General features: G+C 48.5%; 1 protein-coding gene across 5 annotated transcripts in view; it reads right to left on the reverse strand.

The window, feature by feature from the left end:
- The window catches only part of BRD8 (bromodomain containing 8), a 1,405,947-nt gene that overhangs the window by 759,524 nt on the left and 621,982 nt on the right, over positions 1–24,441 (reverse strand). For all 5 annotated transcript variants that reach the window (XM_069651557.1, XM_069651555.1, XM_069651554.1 and 2 more), the window contains exon 9: positions 16,925–17,140. In XM_069651557.1, coding sequence (XP_069507658.1) covers positions 16,925–17,140 — 216 coding nt within the window. The remainder of the gene's footprint in view (positions 1–16,924; positions 17,141–24,441) is intronic.

The raw sequence follows: 24,441 nt of genomic DNA on the forward strand, positions 1-24,441 counted from the left end.
AGGCTTCCCTTGATTCACAAGTCCAAAGTTCACAAACAGCTGTGATGTCTTCCGAAAACTCTTCGTGCGGTCCACGTAGAACTTCAGCGCTCTAGCTACGTCCAGCGAGTGCAGAGTCCTCTCGGCCTGCGACGAAGGCGACGGGAAGAAAACTGGCAACACCAAGGGCTCGTTGAGGTGGAAGTCCGACGGCACCTTGGGCATAAAGGAGGGGTGCGGCCTCAGCACCACCCTTGTGTCGTGAAAAATCAAGTATGGAGGCTTGCAAGATAGGGCCTGGATCTCTCCCACTCGTCGTGCGGAGGTGATGGCCACGATAAATGCTGTCTTCCATGACAGGAACTTCAACGGCGCCGAATGCATAGGCTCGAATGGGGTCATTAGCCTGGTCAGCACCACGTTGAGCTCCCACGCCGGGGCAGGGGCCTTCACCGGCGGGAACAATCGGAATAGTCCCTTCATAAATTCCTTCACCAGGCGATGAGACCACAAGGACGCCCGTCCTGTAGTTCTGGTGTATCGGGAGATGGCAGCCAGATGTATCTTGATGGAGGCGTGAGCCAGTCCAGCTTTGGCCAGTGACAGTAGGTACGGCAATACTTGAGGGGCCGTAATTCGCAGAGGGTTAATCGTCTGTGCACGGCACCAGACAGAGAACCTCTTCCACTTATGTCCATACCACTTGAGAGTTGAGGACGCCCTGGCTTTTGCAAGAACCTCTCTGCAGTCAGCCGGGATATCGTATCCTCCAAACTCTAGTGCTGCAGGAGCCAAGCCTGCAAGTTCAGCGACTCTGGGTCGTGATGAAGAATGCCGCCTCCTTCTCTGGAGAGAAGATTTGCGTCCGTCGCCAGCTCGATAGGTGGGGACGTGTACAAGTTCAGAAGGTCCGGGAACCAGATCTGTCTCGGCCACGCCGGTGCGACGAGGATCATCCTGCACCTGGACCGCTTGAGCTGGTTGATGAGAAGGAGCAGCAACGGCAACGGAGGGAACGCGTGCAGGAACAGGGCGTCCCGAGGGAACGAGAAAGCATCGGCCATGCTCCTCGTCTGTGTGAACCTGCTGGCGAACCTCTGGCACTTGGAGTTCGTCGCCGTCGCTAACATGTCGATTTGGGGTTTGCCCCATTGTTGAAAGAGCCAATCCACCTGGTCCTGGCGTAGTTCCCACTCGTGGCACGAGCGCAGCTCCCTGCTGAGTGAGTCGGCGATGGTGTTTTTTATTCCTGCCAAGTGGAAGGGAACCAGAAACATCCCCTGGGCGACGGCCCAGTGCCACAGATCCTGGGCCTCCTTGGATAGGACTGGGGATCTGTTGTCTCCCTGCTACCGGATGTGGAACATCGTGGTGGTGTTGTCGGTGAAGATCCTCTTTGTCCTTGAGGGACGGAAGGAACAATTTGAGCGCCCAGAACACGGCTCGTAGCTCCAGGATGTTGATGTGGAGAGACCTCTCCTCCGGGAGCCAGAGGCCTCTTGCGTGGAGATCTCTGGTGTAGGCCTCCCATCCCTCCAGGGAGGCATCTGTCGTCACCGTCTCCTGATACGCCGGGGTCTGAAAGTCAGTGCCTGCCGTGAGGTGCGCACGGGTACCCCACCATAGAATCGCCCGACGGAACTCCTTGTCGAGTGGGATCCTGTCTTCGAAGCTGCCCGCCGCTTGAATCCAACGGGCGTCGAGGAACTCTTGCAGCGGACGCATCCGAAGTCTGCAAAGGGGCACAAGGTAGATACATGAGGACATCATCCCAAGGAGGGACTTGATGGACCTCACCCTGGCCACATCCATGGCTAACAGGCGCTGCACCTTTGCCAAAATGGCCTTCGTCCTTTCTTCTGCCGGAGATGCCAATCGCTCCACTGTATCGAGCTTCGCTCCCAGAAACAGTGCTAACTGCGACAGAACCAGGTGGGATTTGGGGTAGTTGATGGCGAATCCCAGTTCCGTGAGCAGGCGGACGGTCCTCGCTGTGTGTTCGACGGCGAGTTCTCTTGACCTTGCACGGATTAGCCAGTCATCCAGGTAGGGGTAGACGTGGATCCCCTGCAAGCGCAGCCGCGCCGCCACTGGAGCGAGGCACTTGGTGAACAACCTGGGTGCCGACTTTAATCCGAACGGCAGGGCTCTGAATTGGTAGCGACGCCCCTGGACTACGAATCTGAGGAACTTTCTGTATCCTTTTAGAATGGGGATGTGGAAGTAAGCATCCTTGAGGTCCAACGACGAAAGGAAGTTGCCCTCCTCCAGCTGTCCCAGCACGTGCCATCCTGAATTTCTGTGCCCTGATGTACTTGTTTAACCGACGCAGGTCCAGGATGGGGCGCCAACCGCCTGTCTTCTTTCTGACGAGGAAGTACCTTGAGTATACTCCGGAGCCTCTTGGGGACGAGCTCGATCTTTCTTGAGCATCGCCCTTACCTCCAACAGCAGTTGAGGGACGTGATTCTCCTTCCTGGCCACAGGAGGAATGCGAGGACACGTCTTTTGAAATTCTAGCGAGTGTCCGCGGGCCAGGGTGTCCAGCACCCAACGGTCGGTGGAGATGGACTCCCACACGCTGACGAACTTCATCAGCCGGCCTCCCACGGGGTGCTTCGGTGGGGGCCCGACGCTACGGTCGGTTCAATCCTGCTTGCAAGAGGCCTTGCTGCCTTGGCCTCCTTGACGACGGCGTTGAGACCCTCCTTGCTTGCCGCTGCCTCTGTAGGCCTCCTGGGACGAGGAGCGGGCCGCCTGGCGGTACGTAGAAGAGCCACCGCTGGATCCCTTGGAGGCTCCCTGTCTGCCTCTGGAGCTCCGAAAGGGCCGCCGTTGCTGAAGGACTCCTAGGGCTCGGGCTGTCTCTGTGTCGGTCTTGATGGCCTGGAGGGACTCATCCACTGTCTTCCCAAACAGGTGGTTGCCGTCGAACGGCATATCCAACACTCTGGTCTGGACGTCCTGGCGAAAGTCTGTAGCCCTGAGCCATCCTCGTCATCGAAGGCAAACCCCATTGCCCAGCTGGCGAAATCCGGTATCGGCAATGTCTGTTGCCACTGTAATGGCATGATCCGACGCCACTTCAACTTCCTGCAGAATCTGTAGGGCCTCCGCCCTCTTGTGGTCCGATAGGAAGTCAAGCAGGGGAGCTATCTTGAACCAGATCTCCCTGTCGTAACGGGCCACAATCGCTAAGGCATTGGCCGCCTTAATCGTCGTCGTCGCCGACGACGAGATGACTCATCGTCCCATGGAGTCCAACTTCCTGCCCTCGCTGTCCGGCGGGGAAGTGGATGTTGAAGCAGCCGCACCCGCCGCCTTCTTCTTGGCTGCTGCCGAGACGACCGAATCCAGCGTAGGCTGGGCCCTGAGGCACAAGGGGGCTGCGTCGGGGACCCGATACTACTTCTCGTACCTGTCCCACTTGGCGGGTGTCGTGGAAGGGTTCTTTAGGATAGCCAGCCCTTCGTCCCAGATGTCGTCGAGCAACGGTACTGCGAGGACGTCTTTCTCTTGGCCTCCCGTCGTTGGTAAAGAAAGCCTTCCTTTTTCTGTTCCTCAGGGCAGAGCTGGAAGAGCTCGGATGTCCTGGCTATCATGGCATGGAAAGAGCCAATTTCGTAGGGCGGAGAGGCCCGATGGGGGGCGGGGGGGGTGATGAAGGAATGTCCGTTGTATCATCACCACCGTCGTCGTCCGTCCCCGTCGCTGTATCCGTCGCCGTATCATCCCGAGGGTCCGGCGAGGGGGATGAGGGGTCCACAGGCCTTGTGGGCACGAAGGGCGGTGAGGGGTGGACTCTCCTCCGCTTGTCCAGAGGGCTTCCTGATGGTCCAGGTTCTGGATCCTCCGTCGGGGTCCGTGGTAACCTTGTCCTTATCTCAGTACATAAGGATTGGATCGGCAACAAAATGGCCGCCGAGCTATCCTGGGGCTCGGGAAATGACTGCCACGGACTGGATGGCTGCTCCACTAGGCCCTCGTCGTCGCCATCGTCGCTATCTTCAATCACAACAGCAGGATACTTCCCCTAGGATCGAACCTCTCGTTGAGGCCTTCGAACCTCTTGTTGAGGCCTTTCACGGTTTCCACCAGATCCTCCTCGGAGGCTGAATCCGAGTCCGTAATGGCCACTGGCCCCCCTTCTCTTTTCCCACTGGGGTCTTCACAGGGGTTTTAACGATGGGCTGGAAAGAGGATTCCCTCCGCGGTGGCAGGGAAACTCTGGGCCACGAGGCCGCCTCCACTGGCGTAGTCTCTGCCGGCTTCACCAGGGCCGCTGCGACAACCTCGATAGAGGCCTTTGCCGGGTGGATCCAGGCCCTCACCACCTTAGGTGCGTCCTGGGCCTTTGCTTTGGGGGGAGGGTCATCGCCTCGCTCCCTCTCGGCTCCCTTCGAGATCGACCGGGCCTCTCCATACTCTCGGACTTCCTCTTCCCCTAACCAGAGCGCTGGCTCGAGGTTGATCGTGCCGGGGAAGTCGCGCTCTGCTTGGCAGCCGAAGAGCCCGAACTTCGGCGCTCCCGGTGCCCGCGGACTCGCAGTGCTTGGCCTTCTGTTGGGCCCCCGTCGCCGGGGCACCCTCACAAGACTTAGAAGACCGCTCAGACTTTTTCTTCGCCTTCTCACCTGCTGTGCCCTTCTCCAGCCAGGCGGCGAGGCGGGAACGACGATCTTGCTTGGTCCGTTCCGACAGGTTCTTGCAGAACGCACAGTCCTTTTCCACGTGCGTCTTGTCCTCATGAAGGCAGTAGAGACATCTCGAATGCTCGTCCTCCTTGAAAACATTTTACAATCCGCATCCCGGGCAGCTCCTGAACAGCTTGGATCCGAGACGTCGAGCTTCCCTTGTCCTGGGCCATGTCTGTTGTGAAAGCGCGAAAACGCAGTAAAAGCTCGAGAGCTAAAGCACGAGGACTCCCAACACTTGAACGTGCGGTAAAAATCTGAGGATGGCTGCCAGGGGAGGGGCTTAGGGATAGAGCAGTCATTGGCTGGGGGCATTATGACCCAGAGATCAGTGATTGGTTACTACTAAGAAAGACAGATCAGAAACAAAACTGATACTGATTTTTTCTTTACCGAGGATTCCCAGCTTGACGACGGGGAATATTCATGAGCATGTGAATCCATGCCAGACCCCATGCTGGAGAAGAGAAGATCTCGACTTGGAGGAAAGCTGGAGGTCGTTGCACTGCCAGGGAAGAAACCAGCCGCAGAGTTTCCCCGTTAAAAGGTACTGCCCTTTTGTTCGCAGTAGTGGTGAAGCGTGGCTATCCGGCAGCCGGGGTGCTTGGCACGGGCGATTCGACCACGAGACGATCCAGGAAGGCGAAAAAGGCGAACTGGTTGGTTCCACCAGCTCAAAGGGAAGAAGACTCTCCTGGAAGAAGATCTTCTCTGTCGTCTGGAAAGTGGTGAGTTTCGTACAGCAGGGCTCCACCGGTGATGTCGTCGTCGTAGATGGCTCAGCTTATCCCCTCTTCAGATTCTTTAGGTCCTGTGGTGACTTCTGAAGTTCCAGTCCCCAAAGCCCTGCTTTTATGCAGAAAACCCCCATTCATCAGCATAGCTGTCAATCAAACATGCTAAGTGGTGAGCCGGGCGGCTCACCACTGGGCCAATCACACAAGAGTGCGACTTGAGTTGCCAAGGCAACTCAGTCCAGGGTGCCTATTCCCCCTCCCACACATCATGTAGACCCAGACAGAGTGGCACCACTTTTGGAGGCTTCTGTGCAGAAGCCCGCCAAAAGTGGAACAAAGGGCTCGACTTGTGTTAGGGTTTCATAGGCGAACACAAATGCCATTTTAAAACCGAGCCCTGGCAAAAAGACCCAACCGGGGAATAAATATTAAATAAATAACCCAGCGGTATCTTTAACATTGCACCAAAAAGTCGTGCGTTTAAAATGAATGGTAAAATCCCATAGGAAATATTCCGGTGAAATATTTTGCGTGGTATCCACTGCCACCAGCCAGAAACTCGACTGGGAATGGATAGTGCCTCCTTGGAAAACAGACCCAGGGGCAATCGAATTACCCCTACCAGTACTTCCACAATATGATGGTTTGTACTGGTTCTGTTCACAATTTAAGACTAGTAAAGCCAATAGTGTCTTTACATGCCCTGGGAGACAGTAGTCAGTCCCAGGGTATGGAGTCTATGTTTGGGGGTCACTATGACACCCCTGTGTTACTGCACTGAGGGTGCTGTGTAACACACCAAAAACACATGAGGCCCTATGGATTAAAAGACCCCATAGCCCATAAAACACATTACAAAGTCAAAGGACATTCTCAAATCATGCCTAAGAGTGGGAGAAAAAGAGGCTCACTCTTAGCAGGAGAAAAAATTAAACCCCAAAAATCCAATGCTGGGGGACTCACTAGGTTTGGGAAATTAGCCTTAACAGAGAATTCTCCCTAACACCCCCTCTTTCCATTTACCTTTGATTTAGAAAGGGCCGTTTTCTTTTGGTCTGCCCAATCAAGAGGGTGGCAAGTTTCGCATTGAGTCGTTGGAGCTCGGCCCATTTACCCAGCAACATTTGGGATCAGAGTTTGCCCCCCGGCTGGATCGCTTCTATTTTATCTCTAAAGAGCCTCTCCTCTCTAGCCCTCTCCCGCTTCCTTGCTGCCCCCATTCCAATTAGGACACCTCAAATCGTGGTTTTAAAGGCCTCCCAGACTCCCACCTCCCCTAGCTCCCTGTTGACATTAATCGCAAAGTACTCTTTTATGGCTATGAGGAGGGACTGGGCCGACTCTTTGTCCTTCAAAAGGAGGTCGTTGCAGATCCATCTCGAGCTCTCGGGAGTGCGCGAGGGGACCCCCACCTGGACCCGAACTAGGTCATGATTAGACCACGGGATCAGCTCAACACCAAAATCAACTATTCTCTTGCGCAGTAATTTGTCGACCAGGACATAATCAATTCTGGAGAAAGTGGAGTGTGGATAAGAAAAGAATGTAAAAAGGGGGTTATGTCTCTGACGTGCCGAGTGGGAGTCAAGGATACTAAGTTGATTGTTAGTGCTGTGAAATGAGAGGGCCATCTTTCTCTGTGAGTGCAAGTCAGCATAAGGTTGCTCGGACTTTCTATCCTGCTCAGGATGAAGGACCATGTTGAAATAGCCACCTACCAAAAGGAGTCCCTCAGTAAATGCCATGATTTTAGTTTTCATCCCCACCCAAAATTGGTCCTGAGCCTTGTTGGGGGCGTAGACCGATACCAGTGTCACTTTATTCCCTTTGATTTCCCCTTTCACCATCACATAGCGGCATTCTAGGTCCTGGAACTGGGCCTTTGGAACAAAGCATGCCTTGGGAGACACAGCTATTGCAACCCCTCTTTTTTTAAGTCGTGAGTGAAGCATGAAAAACATCCTGTATAGACCTTGATCTGAGCGACATTTCCCTACCCCTTGTCCAGTGGGTCTCCTGCAGGAATAGGAAGTGCAATTTGAGCCTGTTGAATTCCTTCACCACTAATGATCTCTTGTTCGGAGAATTTAGACCTTGAACATTCAGCGAACCCAATGTCAGAGAGAGGATTGCATCAGACATTAGAGGGGTATCTTATTCTCAGAGACCCGTTAGGGGTGCAAATGTAACCCATCTCCCTCTTTCGTGCTGGCAAATGCAGGTACTCCTGTTAAGGAGCGGACCCTGGCAGATAAAAGACCCCATTTGGTTGATTCAAGCAAGATAAATCCCAAAACAAGCCAAACCGGCCCTCCAACTTACCCCCTAAACCCCCCTGAACGCCTGGACTGCCTGCGACATTGAAAATGCCATCCAACCAGGCCACCAGCCCCTACCTCCACTAGGCTAGTAGGCAACAATGAACAACTGATAATCTGAGCCCTCCTTCCCCCAAAACCTTAACCACTGGATCAAACGTCAGCATTACTTCCCCTTCCCCCATGGTGGACACCGGGCTAAGTAAGTGGCTTTATGAGAAGAATTACCCCGGGACCAAGGACCGCTGATCGTTTCGGGTTATCCGAGACACATGCCGAAAGCGATATCTGGCCCCCAGATCTCACAAATCAAGATAGGATGAAGTCAGTCGCTGGCAGGTCTCGGGGAGGCCGGTGCCACCCGCCTACATTTTCTGTTGCCACGGACTTGTCGCCTTTCAGAAAATCCGTTGGTCACAACGTTGGTCTTTCGAGGGCTTATCGCATCCTTCCCCCTCTCCTCTTGGTTGGCCTCAGGGGTGGGCTCGCCAAGGAGTTCCTGGGTCACCCATTCGAGTACGATGGCTACAAACACATAAGACATTTTAACACCAGATTAAGGTCCCAAAGGGGAACCTGAAAGGGAGATGGAGGGAACACATAAGTGAGTCCCTTCAGAAATGGTACCACCAAAGGTATCTTAAAATATGAAGTTTCCTCAGATGCACGCTTGAAGACGGATAGCGCTGCCAAATAACCTTTAGTGCCCCAACCTGGAGCATCAAATTGCCTCAGTACCTTAGGACAACACCTCCAGTGTTTTGCATAGCAAAGGATCCACATTCTTGTCCCTGCACCAGCACCAGAATTTGTTCCAACAGCAGTGGTACAAAGGCTTTGTTGCTGGCCTTCTGGCTGAAAGCAAAATCTCCATTATGTCATCCGGGAGATCCCAAATCCTTATACCTCTCAGAAACCAAGCGTGAAGGCTGAGTGTCTTGACATCTGGATGGAGAACCTGACCCTCCTCTCGCGAGAGAAGGTCCTCTCTTTGTGGAAGACGTATTGGAGGGCAGATGGGACGTGTCCAGATGGTCCCGGTACCACGTCCTCCTGGCCCAATCCGGGATAATTAGGATTATGGATTTCCCGAACTTTCTCAACCTCCTGATCATGTGAGGAATGACGGGGACTGGAGGAAACGGGTACAGAAGTGGAAAATCTCAGTCCACTAAGAACACGTCTCCTAGAGCTCCTCTTGGGGGAAATTCCCTGGAGCCGTGCAGTTCGCACTTCCGGTTGACGCTGGTACCGAACAGATGCACTTGAGTGGTTTCCCAAGGGGTGAAGATCTCTTGACGGACTTCCTGAGCTAGTTCCCACTCATGGGAGACTTTGCTCTGCCTGCTCAGAGCGTCCGCCGCCGTGTTCTCCTCCCCATCTAGGTGAAGTGCTGATAGGGCGATTCCTTCTTGAATTGCCCAGTACCAAAGCTGCATTGCCTCTCTGCACAGTGGTAGTGACCCTACACCTCCTCTATTGTTGATGTAGTACATGTCTTGTTGATGTAGTACATGGCCACTGTGTTGCCCGTCATTATCAGGACATTCTTTTCCCCGAACAGAGGGCAGAAAAGCCTTCACATCGCAAGTCTGATTGTTCTCAGCTCCAAAAGATTGATGTGTAGTTTGGATTCAGATGGAGACCAGCGACCTTTAATTGTCAGATCGTTGGTGTGGGCTCCCCGCCCCGTAGAGTGAGGCGTCCTTCACTACGGTTATCTCCGTCCATGGTTGCCAAAAAGGATCTCCCTTCAGAATGTTGTCCTTGCAGGCCCACCACAGAGACCCTGTGCGATCCTGCTTGGAACCTGAAGTAGGTCTGACATGCTGCACGAGAATTGAGACCATTGTGTCCTGAGAGCCCATTGAAGGGATCTCATCCTCAGGCGAGCCTCTGGCACCAGAAAAATGCAGGATGCCATGAGGCCGAGAAACCTCAAAAAGTCGAAGGCCGGGAGACGCTGGGCACTCTGGAACTTGGAGACCATCTGTAGAATGTCTTGAGCCCTCACCTCGGGTGGCGAGCTCTTTCCCAAGGATGTATCCAGTACAGCCCTGATGAAATGGAGCTTTTGAGATGGTGTCATACGGGACTTCTTGTAATTGAGAGAGAAGCCCAGTCTGTGAAGAGAGTGGCTGGTGACATTGATATGTTCCAGGACTTGTTGGGGTGAACGCGCCCTGATCAGCCAATCACCACTACCAACAGTTTGGTGAAAACCTTCGGGCGTAGGTCAACCCGAATGGCAGAACTCGAAACTGATGTTGAAAATCGGCAACATTGAACCGCAGGTACTTTCTGTGCTTGAGATCAATTGGCACATGAAAATAAGCATCTTGAAGGTCCAACAACACCATCCAATCCTGGAGTTGGAGGGCCTGAAGGATCTGAGAAAGTGTGACCATCTTGAACGTGTCCTTCCTAAGGAACTTGTTCAAGTATCTCAAGTCCAAGTGTCTCAGTCCTCCGTCCTTCTTGGGGATTAGGAAATATTAAGAATACCATCCTTTGTTCCTCTGCACTGCTGGTGCAGGCTCTATAGCACCTTTCTCAAGCAGGGTCAACATTTCCTGCACAAGGAACCAATGTCGAAGCTTCAAAGAATGTCTCCCCGGTGGATGGTCCTGAGGTCTCTGAATGAAGGTGAGGCAGTAACCTTTGTCTATTGTTTCTAATGCCCAAACATCCGAAGTAATGTCTCGTCATTCTTTCAGATCCTGAGACAGTCTGCCTCCCACGGGTGTGTCATGACTCAAGACCTCAGAGAGGTTTTGAGGTGGCTGAAGCAGTGGCTGTTGGTAAATATGTTGCTGCTTGAGCGGTCTTTGCACCTCTCCCTGGTCCACCATGAAGGAATCTTCTTTGGCCTCTTTGACCAGCCATTCCTCTCGCTCTTCCAACTGAGTAGTAGCGAAAGGATCTGCCCCTCCAAGACAGTCCATTGGGGTGAAAAGGCTGAGTCTGGTGCAAATCCAGACTTCCTTAACCATGAATATCTGCAAATTAAGGTGCTTGCCGGCATGGCTTTGCTGATGCTCTCAGCAGAATCCAAACCTGATTGAAGAGACTCGCACATGGCTTCCTTGCCATCGTTAACAATGGCCAAGAAACAGTCTGTTTCCTCCACTTCGGGAATATGCTCAGGCACCATAGAACTGCAGTCCCATAGAGCGTATGAAAACTTTGCCAATGCACATGTGGAGTTAGCTGATTTAAGAGCCATGCTCCCAGCAGAAAATACTTTTCTTGACCAGGCATCTACCCTTTTTATCATCCCTATCGGTAGGATGGTTGGATAAGCTGCCCGTTTCGAGGTAGCAGTTGCTGCCTGCGCCACCACTTTCTGGGGTAGGGTGTTTCAATAAGTAGCTGGGGTCACTACTTGATGTACAGTATTTCCTTGTCAGGTTCGGACTTGACTCTGGTGCTTCCCAATTGGCACTTACTCTCTTCTGAAGAGCAATGTGGAAAGGTAAAGTGGGATCCTTTTGAGGACCTTTATTTAAGATATCTGTCAGGTCTGCTCCATCCCAGATAATCCACTACCCTGGTCCTCAACTGCCTGTAAGAGGCATCTGCATGCTCGTCTGACTCAGGCTTTCCAAATTCCAATTCCTGTGAAGTATCTACTCCACTGACTGTCTGCACATTTCCATATAGGTTTTTCAGTCTGGATTTCTCTGGTATGAAACTATCAGGGACATTGGGTGTGGCATGCTGCAAACCAAAGGGCACGTCATCAGAAGGCTCATTAAATAGAGGTCAGAGATTTAAAGAAATCCATTCTTGGTAAAGGAGTGAAGGTTTTCTAAGGTAAAGGTGTCAAAGGTTTCAAGCCTGATGCCAGAGGAATCGTCGATGTCTTTGATGAAGGCGTTTTCGACATCAATGGCACCGATGGCAGCGCTGGGGACGCTGGCACCAATGGCACAGCTGGCGTCGACAACCTCGACTTGTCTTTCGACTTATGACTCGAAGGATCCCTCAAAGATTTATCATCGTGCCGAGGCATCAACCGCTCTCAATGGGGATCAGGCCTTTGTCCCGGGCTCGATGGCGTGCAGGATTTGGCTCAAGCCCTTTCCTTAATGGCTTTAGAAGACGCAATAGGAGCATGAGCTGCCTTCATTCGAGGGTTTCTGGCTCTCGAATATCTTAAGCATTTCCTGCCTGAATTCTTCCCATTCGGCAGGAGTGGAGGCCTTAGTGGGTCAGGATATAGCTCTCTCAGGAGAGGAGTCGGACAAGGATGTCAAAGTAGGTGATGTATGGTGCCTCTTCAACTTCCTCGACGACGAGGAGTGGTGGGAGCCACTGCTTGACCTGGACCTCTTTGCCTTCTTTCTTCGAGGAGAGTCGCCTCTCGCATCGTCAGAAGAAGGTTTCTTTGATGGGGTAGTCGATGGGGATTTTTTAGGGAATCTACCTACTGCCAATTTCCCCTTACGCTCCTTCAGAGCTTCAGAGCTTTTCCGGTCATCAATTGATACTTTGAACAGGCCGAGGTCTTGTGCTCCACAACGAAACACCACAAGCATGCTTGATGCAGATTGGTCAGCAACATTTTGGCATCGCAGTCTTGACACTTTTTAAACCTGGTCTTCGGGGTAGTCGGTGTCGAAGACGAAGACATTTTCAGATATTTCTCAAGGAAATTCTTTAGCGCGCTATAGTTCTGGAAGAGTAAGCTTACTTGGAAAAAACGGTAGTGAAGCCAACAGGCACTGTGCACACTATATATGCCTTCGATGACATCATCCTCTGAGGCACTCGAGGGACATCAAGTCGGCTGCCTCGACACACAGAGACCCCTTTGGCAAAAAAAATTATTCTGAAGCAGCTGAATCTGGATATTGGAGATATCAAAGATGAGGAATATGTGGGAGGACACAATCCATTTGAATAGAGGATTTATAATGCTAAAGGGAGCTCTATAAGGGGATATTCCTCCTCGTCCAACATGGAGACGATTATGCCAGGTTGCTATCATAGATAATTTTTTTGTATTTAGAAGCATCTTCCCTGCCGTGAATGAGTTCCAGGTGATAACCCAACATAGCATTGACCAAAACCTTTTATTATTAACTTGGGAACCACATTTGATTCCTCCCCAGGGATCATACTACCATTTAAGCAATAGAACCCTCGTGTCGGGGGTATTACCGACTCAGGTAATGCCCCGGGGCACATAGGTAAGGACCCGACCGCAGCGAGGGCCTTACCTATGGGCCCCGGGGCATTACCAGAGTCGGTAATACCCCCAACGCGAGGGTTCTATTGCTATTAGTACCCCTGCCCGCAAAAATTGCGTGACCGGGGCACTAAAAGCTTTTTTTTTGTCCCGAAATGCTGCAGCGTTTCGGGCGCTGCAGCGTTTCAGGAGAAAAAAAAAAAGAAATTGGCCGCTGCCATGGAAAGGGAAAACGGAGTCCGTTTTTCCTTTCCATGGCGGCCATCGGGGGCGGACGCGCTGGGAACACAAGTGTTCCCAGCGCGTCCGCTCCCAAAAAAGGATAAAAAAGAAGGTAAGTGGGTTTGGGAGGGCGGGAGTGGGACGGGGGGAAGAGAGAAAAAAAAAACGTACCTGCGTCCCCGGCGGGGGACGAGGGAAGCCCCCAGCCGTGTGGAGGCGCAGAGCGGGGAGGGATGGCCCTGCTCCGAGTCTCCACACGGCTGGAGGCTTCCCTGGTCCCCCGCCAGGGATGCAGGACCAAGAAGGTAAGTTGGGGGGGGCGGGTGGGAGAGAGGGAGGGAAGGGAATTAAAAAAAAAAAAAGACTTACCCGAGTCCCCGGCGGGGGGCGAAGGCAGCCTCTCAGCCGCGGCGAGGGCCCGCTTCGAGTCTCCTCATTGGCTGAGGGGTTGCCATGCCCCCCGCCGGGGACAAAGGCCGTGGAATCCCGACGGAGGGATTCCCGGCAGGGTAGGGACCTGGCGAGAGCCAATCAGAATGCTTGTTGCAATCAGATTGTCTCTCTCCGGGTTACTACTATAAATTAGAGATTGGAGGGGGAAGAAACAGATTGAAATGGTTAGAACCCACACTGGAAAGTTTGAATGCTTGCCTAGAGGCTGGGATTCAATGGGGTAACAGTAGAGATGAAGTTAATTATGCAGCAGTCGTCAGTTTATTTGTTGAAAACACCCGGCCGGGTGCCTGACCCTCATTTAAGTATAAACATGTTTTTGACTTAGAGGTGAACATTTAAGTATAAACATGTTTTTGACTTAGAGGTGAAAAATAAGAAAAAACAATGCAGGGAAGAGATAAGAGCACTGGCTTTCCGGGATCCCATAATTTAAGGGGGTCTGATCAAATAAATTGAAACAAAAATATAAGAATTGAATGAGAATGCATAAAGCCTCGATGTTCCAACAAGATGGAGAAGCTATGTTACAAGCCATAGCTTCTAAGACTAGTGCCCAAGTTTGGTTGTTGCGAAAAAGTGGAAGTAACGATTTGCAATTGCCCCTGATGATAAATCCAATCCAAGAGGTGGTTTGTGCTGCTTATTCTACAAATGTGTAGGCCAGCCCGAGTCTAGCTGACCCTCAGATAGGGGATGATTGGGACAGGTGGGACTCCATGATGTTTGATCAAGACAATATCTTACTCGAAATAAAAAGGTTGAGTACTTGAAGAGCCCACAGTCCAGATGGTCTGACAAATCTAATGTTAAAATCTCATCCGGAATCATGGGCTAAAATACTGCTCTCCATTGTTAAGCAAATATTGAATTTGAAAAAAATACCTAACTTGGAAAAAAATATGTGATCATTAAGATTTTCAAGAAGAGGGACAGAGAGAACCCTAAAATGATCGACTGATAGCCCTCTTGGATGCCCCGGGAAAGATCTTTGCATGTTTATTGTTGAAAAATCTGATGAGTTGGGTTAAGGAGAAAGCCTACTTTGACGTACGTCAATCAGGGTTCGTCCCGGGAATGGGAACGGCAATAAACCTGTTAATATCGTCCTCAAAAAAATAAAAAAGGGTAAGCCAATCTGGCCAACCAGTATCTCTGGCCTTCACTGATTTTAAGTTGGCTTTCAATTCAAGCCCAAGAGGTTTATTATGGGATAAGATGATGGATGTGAATTGCCCGAAGCATATTTTAGGGTTGATTTCACAGTTGTATTCGGAAACATCCATACAGGTGAAATTAAATTAAGAGTGCCTTTTATCCAAATCAATGTATACGTATCGGGGCCTAAAGCAGAGCTGTATTTTGGCCCCAGCACTTTTTAATTTATTTATAGCAGATATTGGGGTGAACCTCCATAGTATTAATTATTTTCCTCTGCAATGGGTAGACACCCCCATTTCGTGACTTTTATATGCTGATGATTTAGTTTTACTTGATAAGACACCTTTAGGTCTCCAGAGGAAATTAGCTGCTCCAGAACAGTATGCATTGAACAATTCTCTAATTATTAACGTGGTAAAGTCTAATATTTTGATTTTAACAAAATAAAAGTTCTCAAGAAAACCCCATTGAAATGGTTCATATTTAAACAACCACTTGATGATCTTAATGAGTATAGATTCTTGGGAATTAATATGAATGCCAACATCCAAGAAGTTCCTTATTGATTGGATATAAGGCGGCACAAGCTTCCATTATCCACAGCAGGAAATATGGGAAATTCTTCTGCTTGCCAGTCATTACATTCTATAAGCAAAAAGTAGTCCCTACAGTTATTTATGGGGCAGAGACAATGATGGTCGAATATAGGCCGGATTGGGAGGGATTGGAGGGTTTATATTGAAAGAGGGTATTATCCCTCCCTCCAAACCTACCAATCCAGATTATTTGTTTTGAATTGGGCTTATTATCATTAAAAACCATGATTGACTGGAGTACTTTGGTAATTCTTAGAAAATGTATTTTAAGTCAGCACTCCAGAAACTCCTTATTACCATTAATCACCCATGTGTTAGTAGAACAAACAGATAAGTCAGTGGAAGCATGGAAGAAGGACTGATTGGGTGTGATGATAGCTAGCCATACTAAACTAGAACTACTAATGACAAACCCAGATCAGGCAAAATTGAAGCTATGGCATTACGACTGGAGAAGGACTTGGGAAGAATGTAATGAATACACATTGTTTAAAACTGGATATGTTGTAATTAAATCAATGAACCACATTCCTTTATACCTACAAAAATGTCCCTGTCACCAATACCGTAGGCTGTTTTTAAGACTTTGTTTTAATGTATGGCTGACCAGGGAATTGTTGGGTATTTGTTTTAAATTGGTCTGATGAACAGAGACTGTGTAGATTTTGTCAGGATAGAAACGAAACATAGACATTGAGACACATCATAGTACTCTGTCCGAAGCATTTACTTCAGAAGAGATGCAGTGCCCTTTAATAAAATAAAGAGAATAACACATTTTCTGTATTTGTATTTGACCTGCAGGCATTTGCAAGCAATTACTTATATAAGGACAATCTCATGTTGGATAAAGATACAGAGACAGTAGTAGAAGACAGAGGTGCAACATGGAAATGGGGATATCAGGTACAGCCTGAGACAGAGAAATGGAAAATAAAAGGCAGTCAATGAGACACAGAGACATCATACAAAGGCTTTTGAGCTTAATAGAAACAAAAGGACATCGGGGTGATACTGTAGGTTTGTGTGATACTGTTGTCCTGAGTATAATTTGGGTGTTCTTATTACTTTACACCTGCACTTTAGTCCCTCTCCACTCAATGTTATCTCCCTGTGTTCCACGTGGTCTTCCCAACTGTTCCTCAAGCTCACATTGCTCATCCTGAGCTTCCCACTGCAATTCCCTCTCCTTGAACTGGCTGCTTCAGATTTCTCAGTGCTCAGAATACCGACAGCCACCTTCCACGTTCAGAAGCACAGGAGATCAGAGGAAGACATTAGGTAGAGACAGTGACAGAACAAGGAGGCATAAAACGACATAGGAAGGAGCACATGGAAATATCTGGCAAGAAGGTTAGGGCAGGCAGAAATGCACAGGTATGATGGAGGAAGACTTCAGAAAGGAAAATTCTCACAGAGTCCTATGAAAAGTACCAAGTATTGAGATGTTAGAAGAACTCCTTGGCACAGGATACATGGCTCGAACACAGGAAGAATTCATTAATACATATACAGAGGAGCATGGCCTGCTCCTCAACAGATGTGTATGTTGCAGGGAGGGTATCCATACCAGCCGGGGGCTCGAAGGCAACACACTGCCTTTCTTCAACAGCTCTGACAGCAGCGGAGAGGAGGGTGGAGTCACCTTCTGTGCCATCAGCTTTTTCTGGGGAGAGTCATCTGTTAGCGGGGTCAGGGGATCCTCCAGGGGTGTAGCGGCAGGAAGGGCATCGGCAGTCCCAAGAAAGGAAGCAAGTGGGGGGCTTTGCATGGAACCTACACTTACCTAAAACAAGGAAAAAGTAATCAAACATCAGACAAAGGTACATAAATACACTCCATATTTCGCGTGATCCATTATGAGTTTTTCAAATTACATGTAAAAGTATATACTCTTTTTAAGGTTAACAATGGTTGAAATTCATAGGAATGACCTAACTCCTGTGAATTACACATTTTGAAACCACTCCTGTTTTGGCAATGACAATAGCTGGACATGTAACATATACAAACAAGAGATTAACAGATGGGTTTCAACCTGCTGCTTATTATACCTATTCCTAGGGTGTTTCAATAAAGGAAAATTTACTGAAGGGCCTTTTTCATGTATTTTATCGGCCTTTTAATAGTAGTCTATTAGGAAAGTTTTTCTTTTAAGCAACTTTTCCTCCATATTCTATGGACCCCCTCAAACCCCCAAACATTTTGCTTTTGCTTTACACCTTGCCCTGACCTTTTGCAGAGAAGTGAAATCTTTTACTCATTTGTTACGGGGAAACTCACTAGTCCTTTATACTGTCAGTACTGGGAACTATGTTTACCTTTTGACATGTTACTTGTTTGGGTAACTTTTTCATATTGAGCACATCATCTTCAGATGCAGTGCAATGGGGATTCAATTGTATCACCCAAGACTTACACCAAAGGGATTTTTGGCTACTTTTAAATGTGCCTAAAGACAAGGTGATGGCAGCAGTAACATTTGTACCATTTTTGCTATATTTTTTGTTGGCTCATTCGCGTTTATTGTGTTTGGCTACTAACTGTGGCTAGTGTTCCAAGATGGCCATGCCATGAGATTTTTCGCTTGTTCTTTGGCCATTTTGTTTGTTGGCCTTCTTCCTGCCTTCTCAGGTCAGGAATTCCCTTTTATGTTCATGCATTTGCCCGGGAAAAAGCTGATGTTTTTGCAGGCTAGTGAATGCCATGTGTGTATGGGCTCAGGAAGTGGTCTGGGACTGTCTGGTCTGAATACACAAACTGGTGCCAGTGGGTCTAGTGTGCATGCATGACTCAGCCCCACAGTGGTCCCTGATTGTACCACCGCTGGTGTGCATGTGTGGGGCAGACCTCTCTATGGGAGTGGTGAGTTTGACCACTCATCCGAATTATGGATAAGTAGAGGAGTCCTGCAGCCATTCCAGCAGATCACAAGCTCCTGTGTAGCTGTGCAGACGCCGGAAGACCTGAGGATGAATCCTGAAGAAGCCTGGCAACCATTTTTGCTGCTATCCCGTTAAATCCCTGCTGGAGTACCTGATCTTAGAAGACCCTTGCTGGTGCTTTGATGCCTTCTCATGAGCCTACAGTCTGGAGCCTTCGGAAGTGACCCTGGACCACCCGGTGGAATTACCACCTCCGTTTTGGGCTACTGTGCAAGAAACGTCTCTGTTCCATGTTTCTGCCCGGCACATGGGTGGTCTCCAGCTAGTCCTACAAGTCGCCTTCCTATCAAGTTTCAGCGTCCCATCATCGATGGGTCCTGTTCTGAAAGGCTTCCTATGTTCGTGACTGGTGAGACGCCTGCTCTCGTCCGTGTGCTCATGTGCGGTGGCTGCCGCTGGAACCGGCCTTCCCCCATCTGGTAGAGTGTCCATTGGTGCCTGCTGCATTTCTTAGATGGAAAGGGTTACACTTAGCTCCTCCACCAGACCGGAAACTTCCTTGCACTCGCAGCTCCCGGGCATCTTCTACTGGATCCAACGGTGGGAAAACCTACCTCCAGTGACCTCCATTCGACCTGCCAAGTCCTTTGGGAAAATCGGAGTAAGGGTGCAAGTTGTCACAGTACTTACCGGTGGCCCCTATCTCCTCCATTATAAAGTTTGTGAAGAAATTTGATTGATATTTCATGCCATTGCTTTTCAAACGTTTGTTGAAAGAGCTGCTCTAGAAGCCAGGAAACATATTTTACTTCACTGTAAATCCCTTTGAAAGACTTCTGGAACAATCTTCACACCCACAGGAACATTTCCTAACTTTGTCCCATCTTCTAAAGGTACTTTGTGATCTTTTGGGCACAAGGCTTCTATTCCTGTGGACTGGTTATACAATTGCTTAATTACTTCCCCTTCCCTTTCAGGTATATGGGTGAATTGTCTGCATTGCATTAACCAACTGTAACTGTATATTTGATTTATATTTAGAGCGTTGTGTGATATTACCCGCTCGATACATTTTCATAGTGTGTTGTTGGGGCTACAATAAATAGAGTATTCTTGTACTTACCCTTTTCAGTAGAATCATTGTGTATTTCACTGTGTGGACTCATTGTAGACTCTTGACCACACTAACCTCTCCTGAGACTTGCCATGACAACTTTCCACGCTTATCTTGATTGGGTTTGGCTAAATTCCCAGAGTCCTTTGTTCACTACAACTAGGGTGGCATACTATAATTTGTCCACCAGGCTAGATTTTAGAAATCCATCTCAACAGCCTCTGAAGCAGAAAGCGAGTGACGAAGCAACAAGAAGTACCGGTGTCCCGTTGTGCATACACAGAAGGCCCAAACAGGGAGAAGAAAAGCAGAATAGCTGACAGTGCAGATTGAAAAGGGGTCCAGGGCGTGGATCCGCAGGGGCCAGAGAATCAGACTTCAGTACCAAGTCTTGCCACTGGAAAGAAGGTACATGCCTTAATACAGGGACTGGTTCGAATGAGGTGAGGTGAGGGTGCAACTGAAAAGGGCTGAACAAGCCTGTGGCCCACCCGGGGCTGAGAATCTGAATATCCCAGGAGTAGATGAAAGAAGGAAATCGAACCGGGCTGAGCAAACCCGTGGCCCACCCAGGGCTGATACTCTAAATGCAGGGGTGAAAGAAAATTCCCGAAGAGGGCTGAGCAGACCCTTGTCCCACCCAGAGCTGAGAGGTTTGACACCCCACAAGGGGATAAGAGAGGAGATAAACCACACAGGGCAGAGCAGTCTCATAACATACACAAAGCCAGGACAGTAAAAACACAGGCGCAACAAAGAGCAAACTTTCTTTGTTTTATTGTGAATACCGACCTACCCAGGACAGAAGAAAACATCCCAAAGGAAGGGATACGTTGAAAACTGTTCTGACTACCTGATGTGGAAATTGTTATTAACTACAGCTGAGTGACATTTCTTTTGTTGTTTTGGACTTCGACAACTCAACAAAGCCAACAGCTGGAATAGACTGTGAGAACAAGAACTCTGAGTGGTGGTCAGGATTGATTCCTTCCTTCCTTCCTTCCTTCCTTCCTTCCTTCCTTCCTTCCTTCCTTCCTTCCTTCCTTCCTTCCTTCCTTCCTTCCTTCCTTCCTTCCTTCCTTCCTTCCTTCCTTCCTTCCTTCCTTCCTTCCTTCCTTCCTTCCTTCCTTCCTTCCTTCCTTCCTTCCTTCCTCCCTCCCTCCCTCCCTCCCTCCCTCCCTCCCTCCCTCCCTCCCTCCCTCCCTCCCTCCCTTCCTTCCTTCCTTCCTTCCTTCCTTCCGCATAATTTTGACAGAGAACAGAGTTTGTTTTTGTGAAAAATCCTGATGAGCAGCCGTTTGATGTTTTCTACCATCGGGAATTCATTACGTAAATAGGGCCTAGAGTAGATTTTCCTTATTTTTTTTTCAATAAACCATTTTGTGCAAAAATGTCCTCTTGTCTGTCTCTTATGTCTGACTTACCAGAGCCTCCTCTCTTTATCTAGAGGTTACTCAGTGACTGTCATAGGTAACCTTGATCTTTTCAATGCAGTTGCCACTACTAGGGAGTCTGGGATTAAAGGTCCTCTGGTCCCCTGATGTTGGTGGGATCATAGTTCGACAGTTTGTACTTTCTTTCTACTGCCTTAGTAGTGACTAGTTTTGTTATGTTACTTGGCATTTATATAGCACTATAGCACTTTATGTATCATTGGTATGATCTCAAAGCGCTGGTAGGTTGAACGCGCTCGGGAACCGTAGTTCAAGTCAGTAGAGAGAGAAAGAGTCATAAGGTGCGTGTGTGCAACGGATATGTGTGCAGCCGGTGTGGTAGTTGCATGATAGCTGCTTCTTAGCGGTAGGTGTAGCGGTTGGTATATGTGTTCATTCTGGAAGGATGACGCCCAGCTACGAACCCTCAGGTATCTGAGCGCTGGTTATTATTCCCCACAGTGTGTGGTGCTCATTTATCGACCTCGGAAGGATGAAAGGCTGAGTTTGGCCCTGCCGGGATTCGAACCTGCATCAGCAGGCTCTGCACAGATATCAAAGCGAGCGCTCTACTCATTGTGCTATCGGACCGGCTTAGGCCTGAGGAGACGCTTAAACTAGCTGTGTGCTTAGCTGATGTTTAATTAGGATGATGAGGAGTATGTGGCGGGTGTTAGTATGAGAACAGCTATACCGAATGAGTCATAGTATCGCTGTGTTCTAGTTGCGTGTTGGTGTATAGAAGAGAGTAAGCGTGGTAGTGTAATGTGGTGGTTATCAGTTCAATCCACTTCATCCATTCTGCCCGTTCCATCCGTTCCGCCCGTTCCATCCGTTCCGCCCGTTCCATCCGTTTCATCCACTCCCTCCACTCCATCCGTTCCATGCGTTCCATCCACTCCTTCCGTTCCCCTCCACTCCTTCCGTTCCCATCCACTCCTTCCGTTCCCATCCACTCCTTCCGTTCCCATCCACTCCTCCCGTTCCCATCCACTCCTCCCGTTCCCATCCACTCCTTCCATTCCATTCACTCCTTCCGTTCCATCCACTCCTTCCGTTCCATCCACTCCTTCCGTTTCTTCCACTCCTTCCGTTTCTTCCACTCCTTCCGTTTCATCCCTTTCATCCACTTCATCCCTTTCATCCACTTCACACTTCATCCCTTTCATCCACTTCACACTTCATCCCTTTCATCCACTTAATCCCTTTCATCCACTTCATCCCTTTCATCCACTTCATCCCTTTCATCCACTTCATTCACTTCATCCCTTTCATCCACTTCATCCCATCTAGTGTAAGGAAAGCATGGTTATCAGAAGCACGACACTTGGGATCATGAAAAAGTTTTTGGATACAAGACAAGAACCCCAAGCCGTACCGAGCACTTTTTTTATTGAGCTGGTGGAGATTGCTGTCACAAGAAAGTTATTCAGATTCAAATCTTCCTTCAATATGCAGCCAAAAGGGGCAGCAATGGGGGCGGGTTTCGCCCCTAATTACGCTACATTATATATGTGGGAATTCGAAGAAATCAATATTATGACAGAAACCAATCCATATAAAGAGGCCCTAAAGTTTTACAAAAGATATATAGATGATATCTTAATTGTTTGGGATCGCAAAAAAGGTGACTACACTTTATTCCTACAATGGATCAACACATTGAATCCAAATATAAGATTCACTATGCAATCAGATTGTAAACAATTACCATTCTTGGACCTCCTTATTAAAGAAGAACAAGGCCATTTAATAGTGGATCTATATCGGAAAGAATCAGACAGAAACACCATACTTCATTATAACAGCTTACACTCACAGGCCTTATGCTCTAATATACCATACGGTCAATTTTTGATAGCGAGGCGCAACTGCTCTAATCTAGAAGATTTTACTACTCAGGCTAACATCATAAAGGGCAGACTACAAGAGAGAGGATATCCAATCAAGCTCCTGAAACAATCCAGAAAGAGGGCGAGATACCAGCATAGAGAACACCTATTGACTAAAAGAGCCCCTATCGATCCTAATTCCGACAGATTAGTCTGTGCCCTCACATATAATACATACCACAATAAGATTAAAAAGGCAATATCGACCCATTGGCATCTATTACAACTTAACATCCCGTCTCTGAAAAAGCCAATTTTTGCTTTTAAGAAAGGAAGGAACATAAAGGAATGGATTTCAAAAGCAGATAGGGCTACCACAGGTGATCAGCAACAGAAACTAGCCGCCAGCTGGGGGATGCCTCCAGTAACCGGGCACTATACATGTGGAGGTTGCTGCCATTGTAGTTCTACCTCGCCATGCTCCACAGTTACTATTAATAACAAGAGTTGGTATCTTAAAAATCATACCACATGCAATAGCAGTAATGTTATATACGCTATCACCTGTCCTTGCAAAAAAAACCTATATAGGTAAAACATCACGCCCAGTCAAATTAAGAATTTCTGAGCATTAATCAAAAAATACACAATAGAAATATGAATGCACCACTAGCAGCACACTTTATGGAACAAAATCACAGCTGCAACAATTTAAAATGGTGGGTTATTGATCAAATTTGGGGCCCGGACGCCTCCAATATAGCTGCAAGACTATCACAAAGAGAACAGTGGTGGCTCTATCAGACACAGAGCTACGTGAGTGGTCTGAACCTTCAGGAGGAATGGAACCAATATATCAACTTACCATGAATTAGGGTTCATTCAATTCAACTGATGAGGCTGAGAAACCTTAGACTTTAGGAATTGCTACATGAGATGGGGCTATTGTTTAAATATCGTGCCTATATCAGAAACTGAGATGGTTAACACAAAACAATAACAAAATCTCTTTTCCTCTCCTCCCACCCAGAGTGGGACTATATGTGTTAAGTTGATAGGAGTCATGACCAGTCCTCTTTCTATGGCCATGATTAGGAGCAGTCAAAGTTATCCTAAGCTGCTTTGGGCATTAGTAAGACATAAATAGCTTCCAGACTAAAGATTTCTAGTTTAGAAACAAAAAATTGCGAATTTTAGGATCGTGTTAGACACAGATGCAGGTATTAGTTATGTCTTTTATACATCACTAATAGTCTTCCATTTATGGCTTGGACGATGAGAAAATGAAAACAACGAGTCCCCTTCTCACTTGTGGTGGGAAACCTTCAATTTCGGGCGTGGCTACATTGTATCCTACGCAGACGCTGCCAAAACTGTTTGATGGAATGGCAGGATAGCTGTGCAATAGATGCCGAATAGTGCTGAAAATGATGGCTGGGACAAATTCATCTCCCAATTTATGATAAGTAATACAAAAAAACACACTGCGTTTATGAACTGCATTACGAGGACGAAGTTTCAGTCTAGTTTAGAGGCCGTTAGTAAGGCAGCTGCGATAACGGCATGCCCCGACTCGTTGTGAAACTCGGAAAAGATGAAGACGGAATAGCATACCGGACCACGCATTACTTGCATAGGTACGAGTATACTTTTCCGTTACATTCCAATCATTCTTAGCTTTGATGATCAAAACGTGGGGGCAATGGCACTAATTCAATATTAATAGACTAAGGATAGAATACGATAACGAAAAGCATGGCGTAGATGAAGTTTTAGTCTAGTTAAGAGGTCGTTATTTATATATTGCAATTGTTTCTATAGTA

This window comes from Ambystoma mexicanum, chromosome 3p (genome assembly GCF_040938575.1).
Source record: "Ambystoma mexicanum isolate Mex_15411 chromosome 3p, UKY_AmexF1_1, whole genome shotgun sequence".
In the NCBI taxonomy this organism is placed as follows: Eukaryota; Metazoa; Chordata; class Amphibia; order Caudata; family Ambystomatidae; genus Ambystoma; species Ambystoma mexicanum.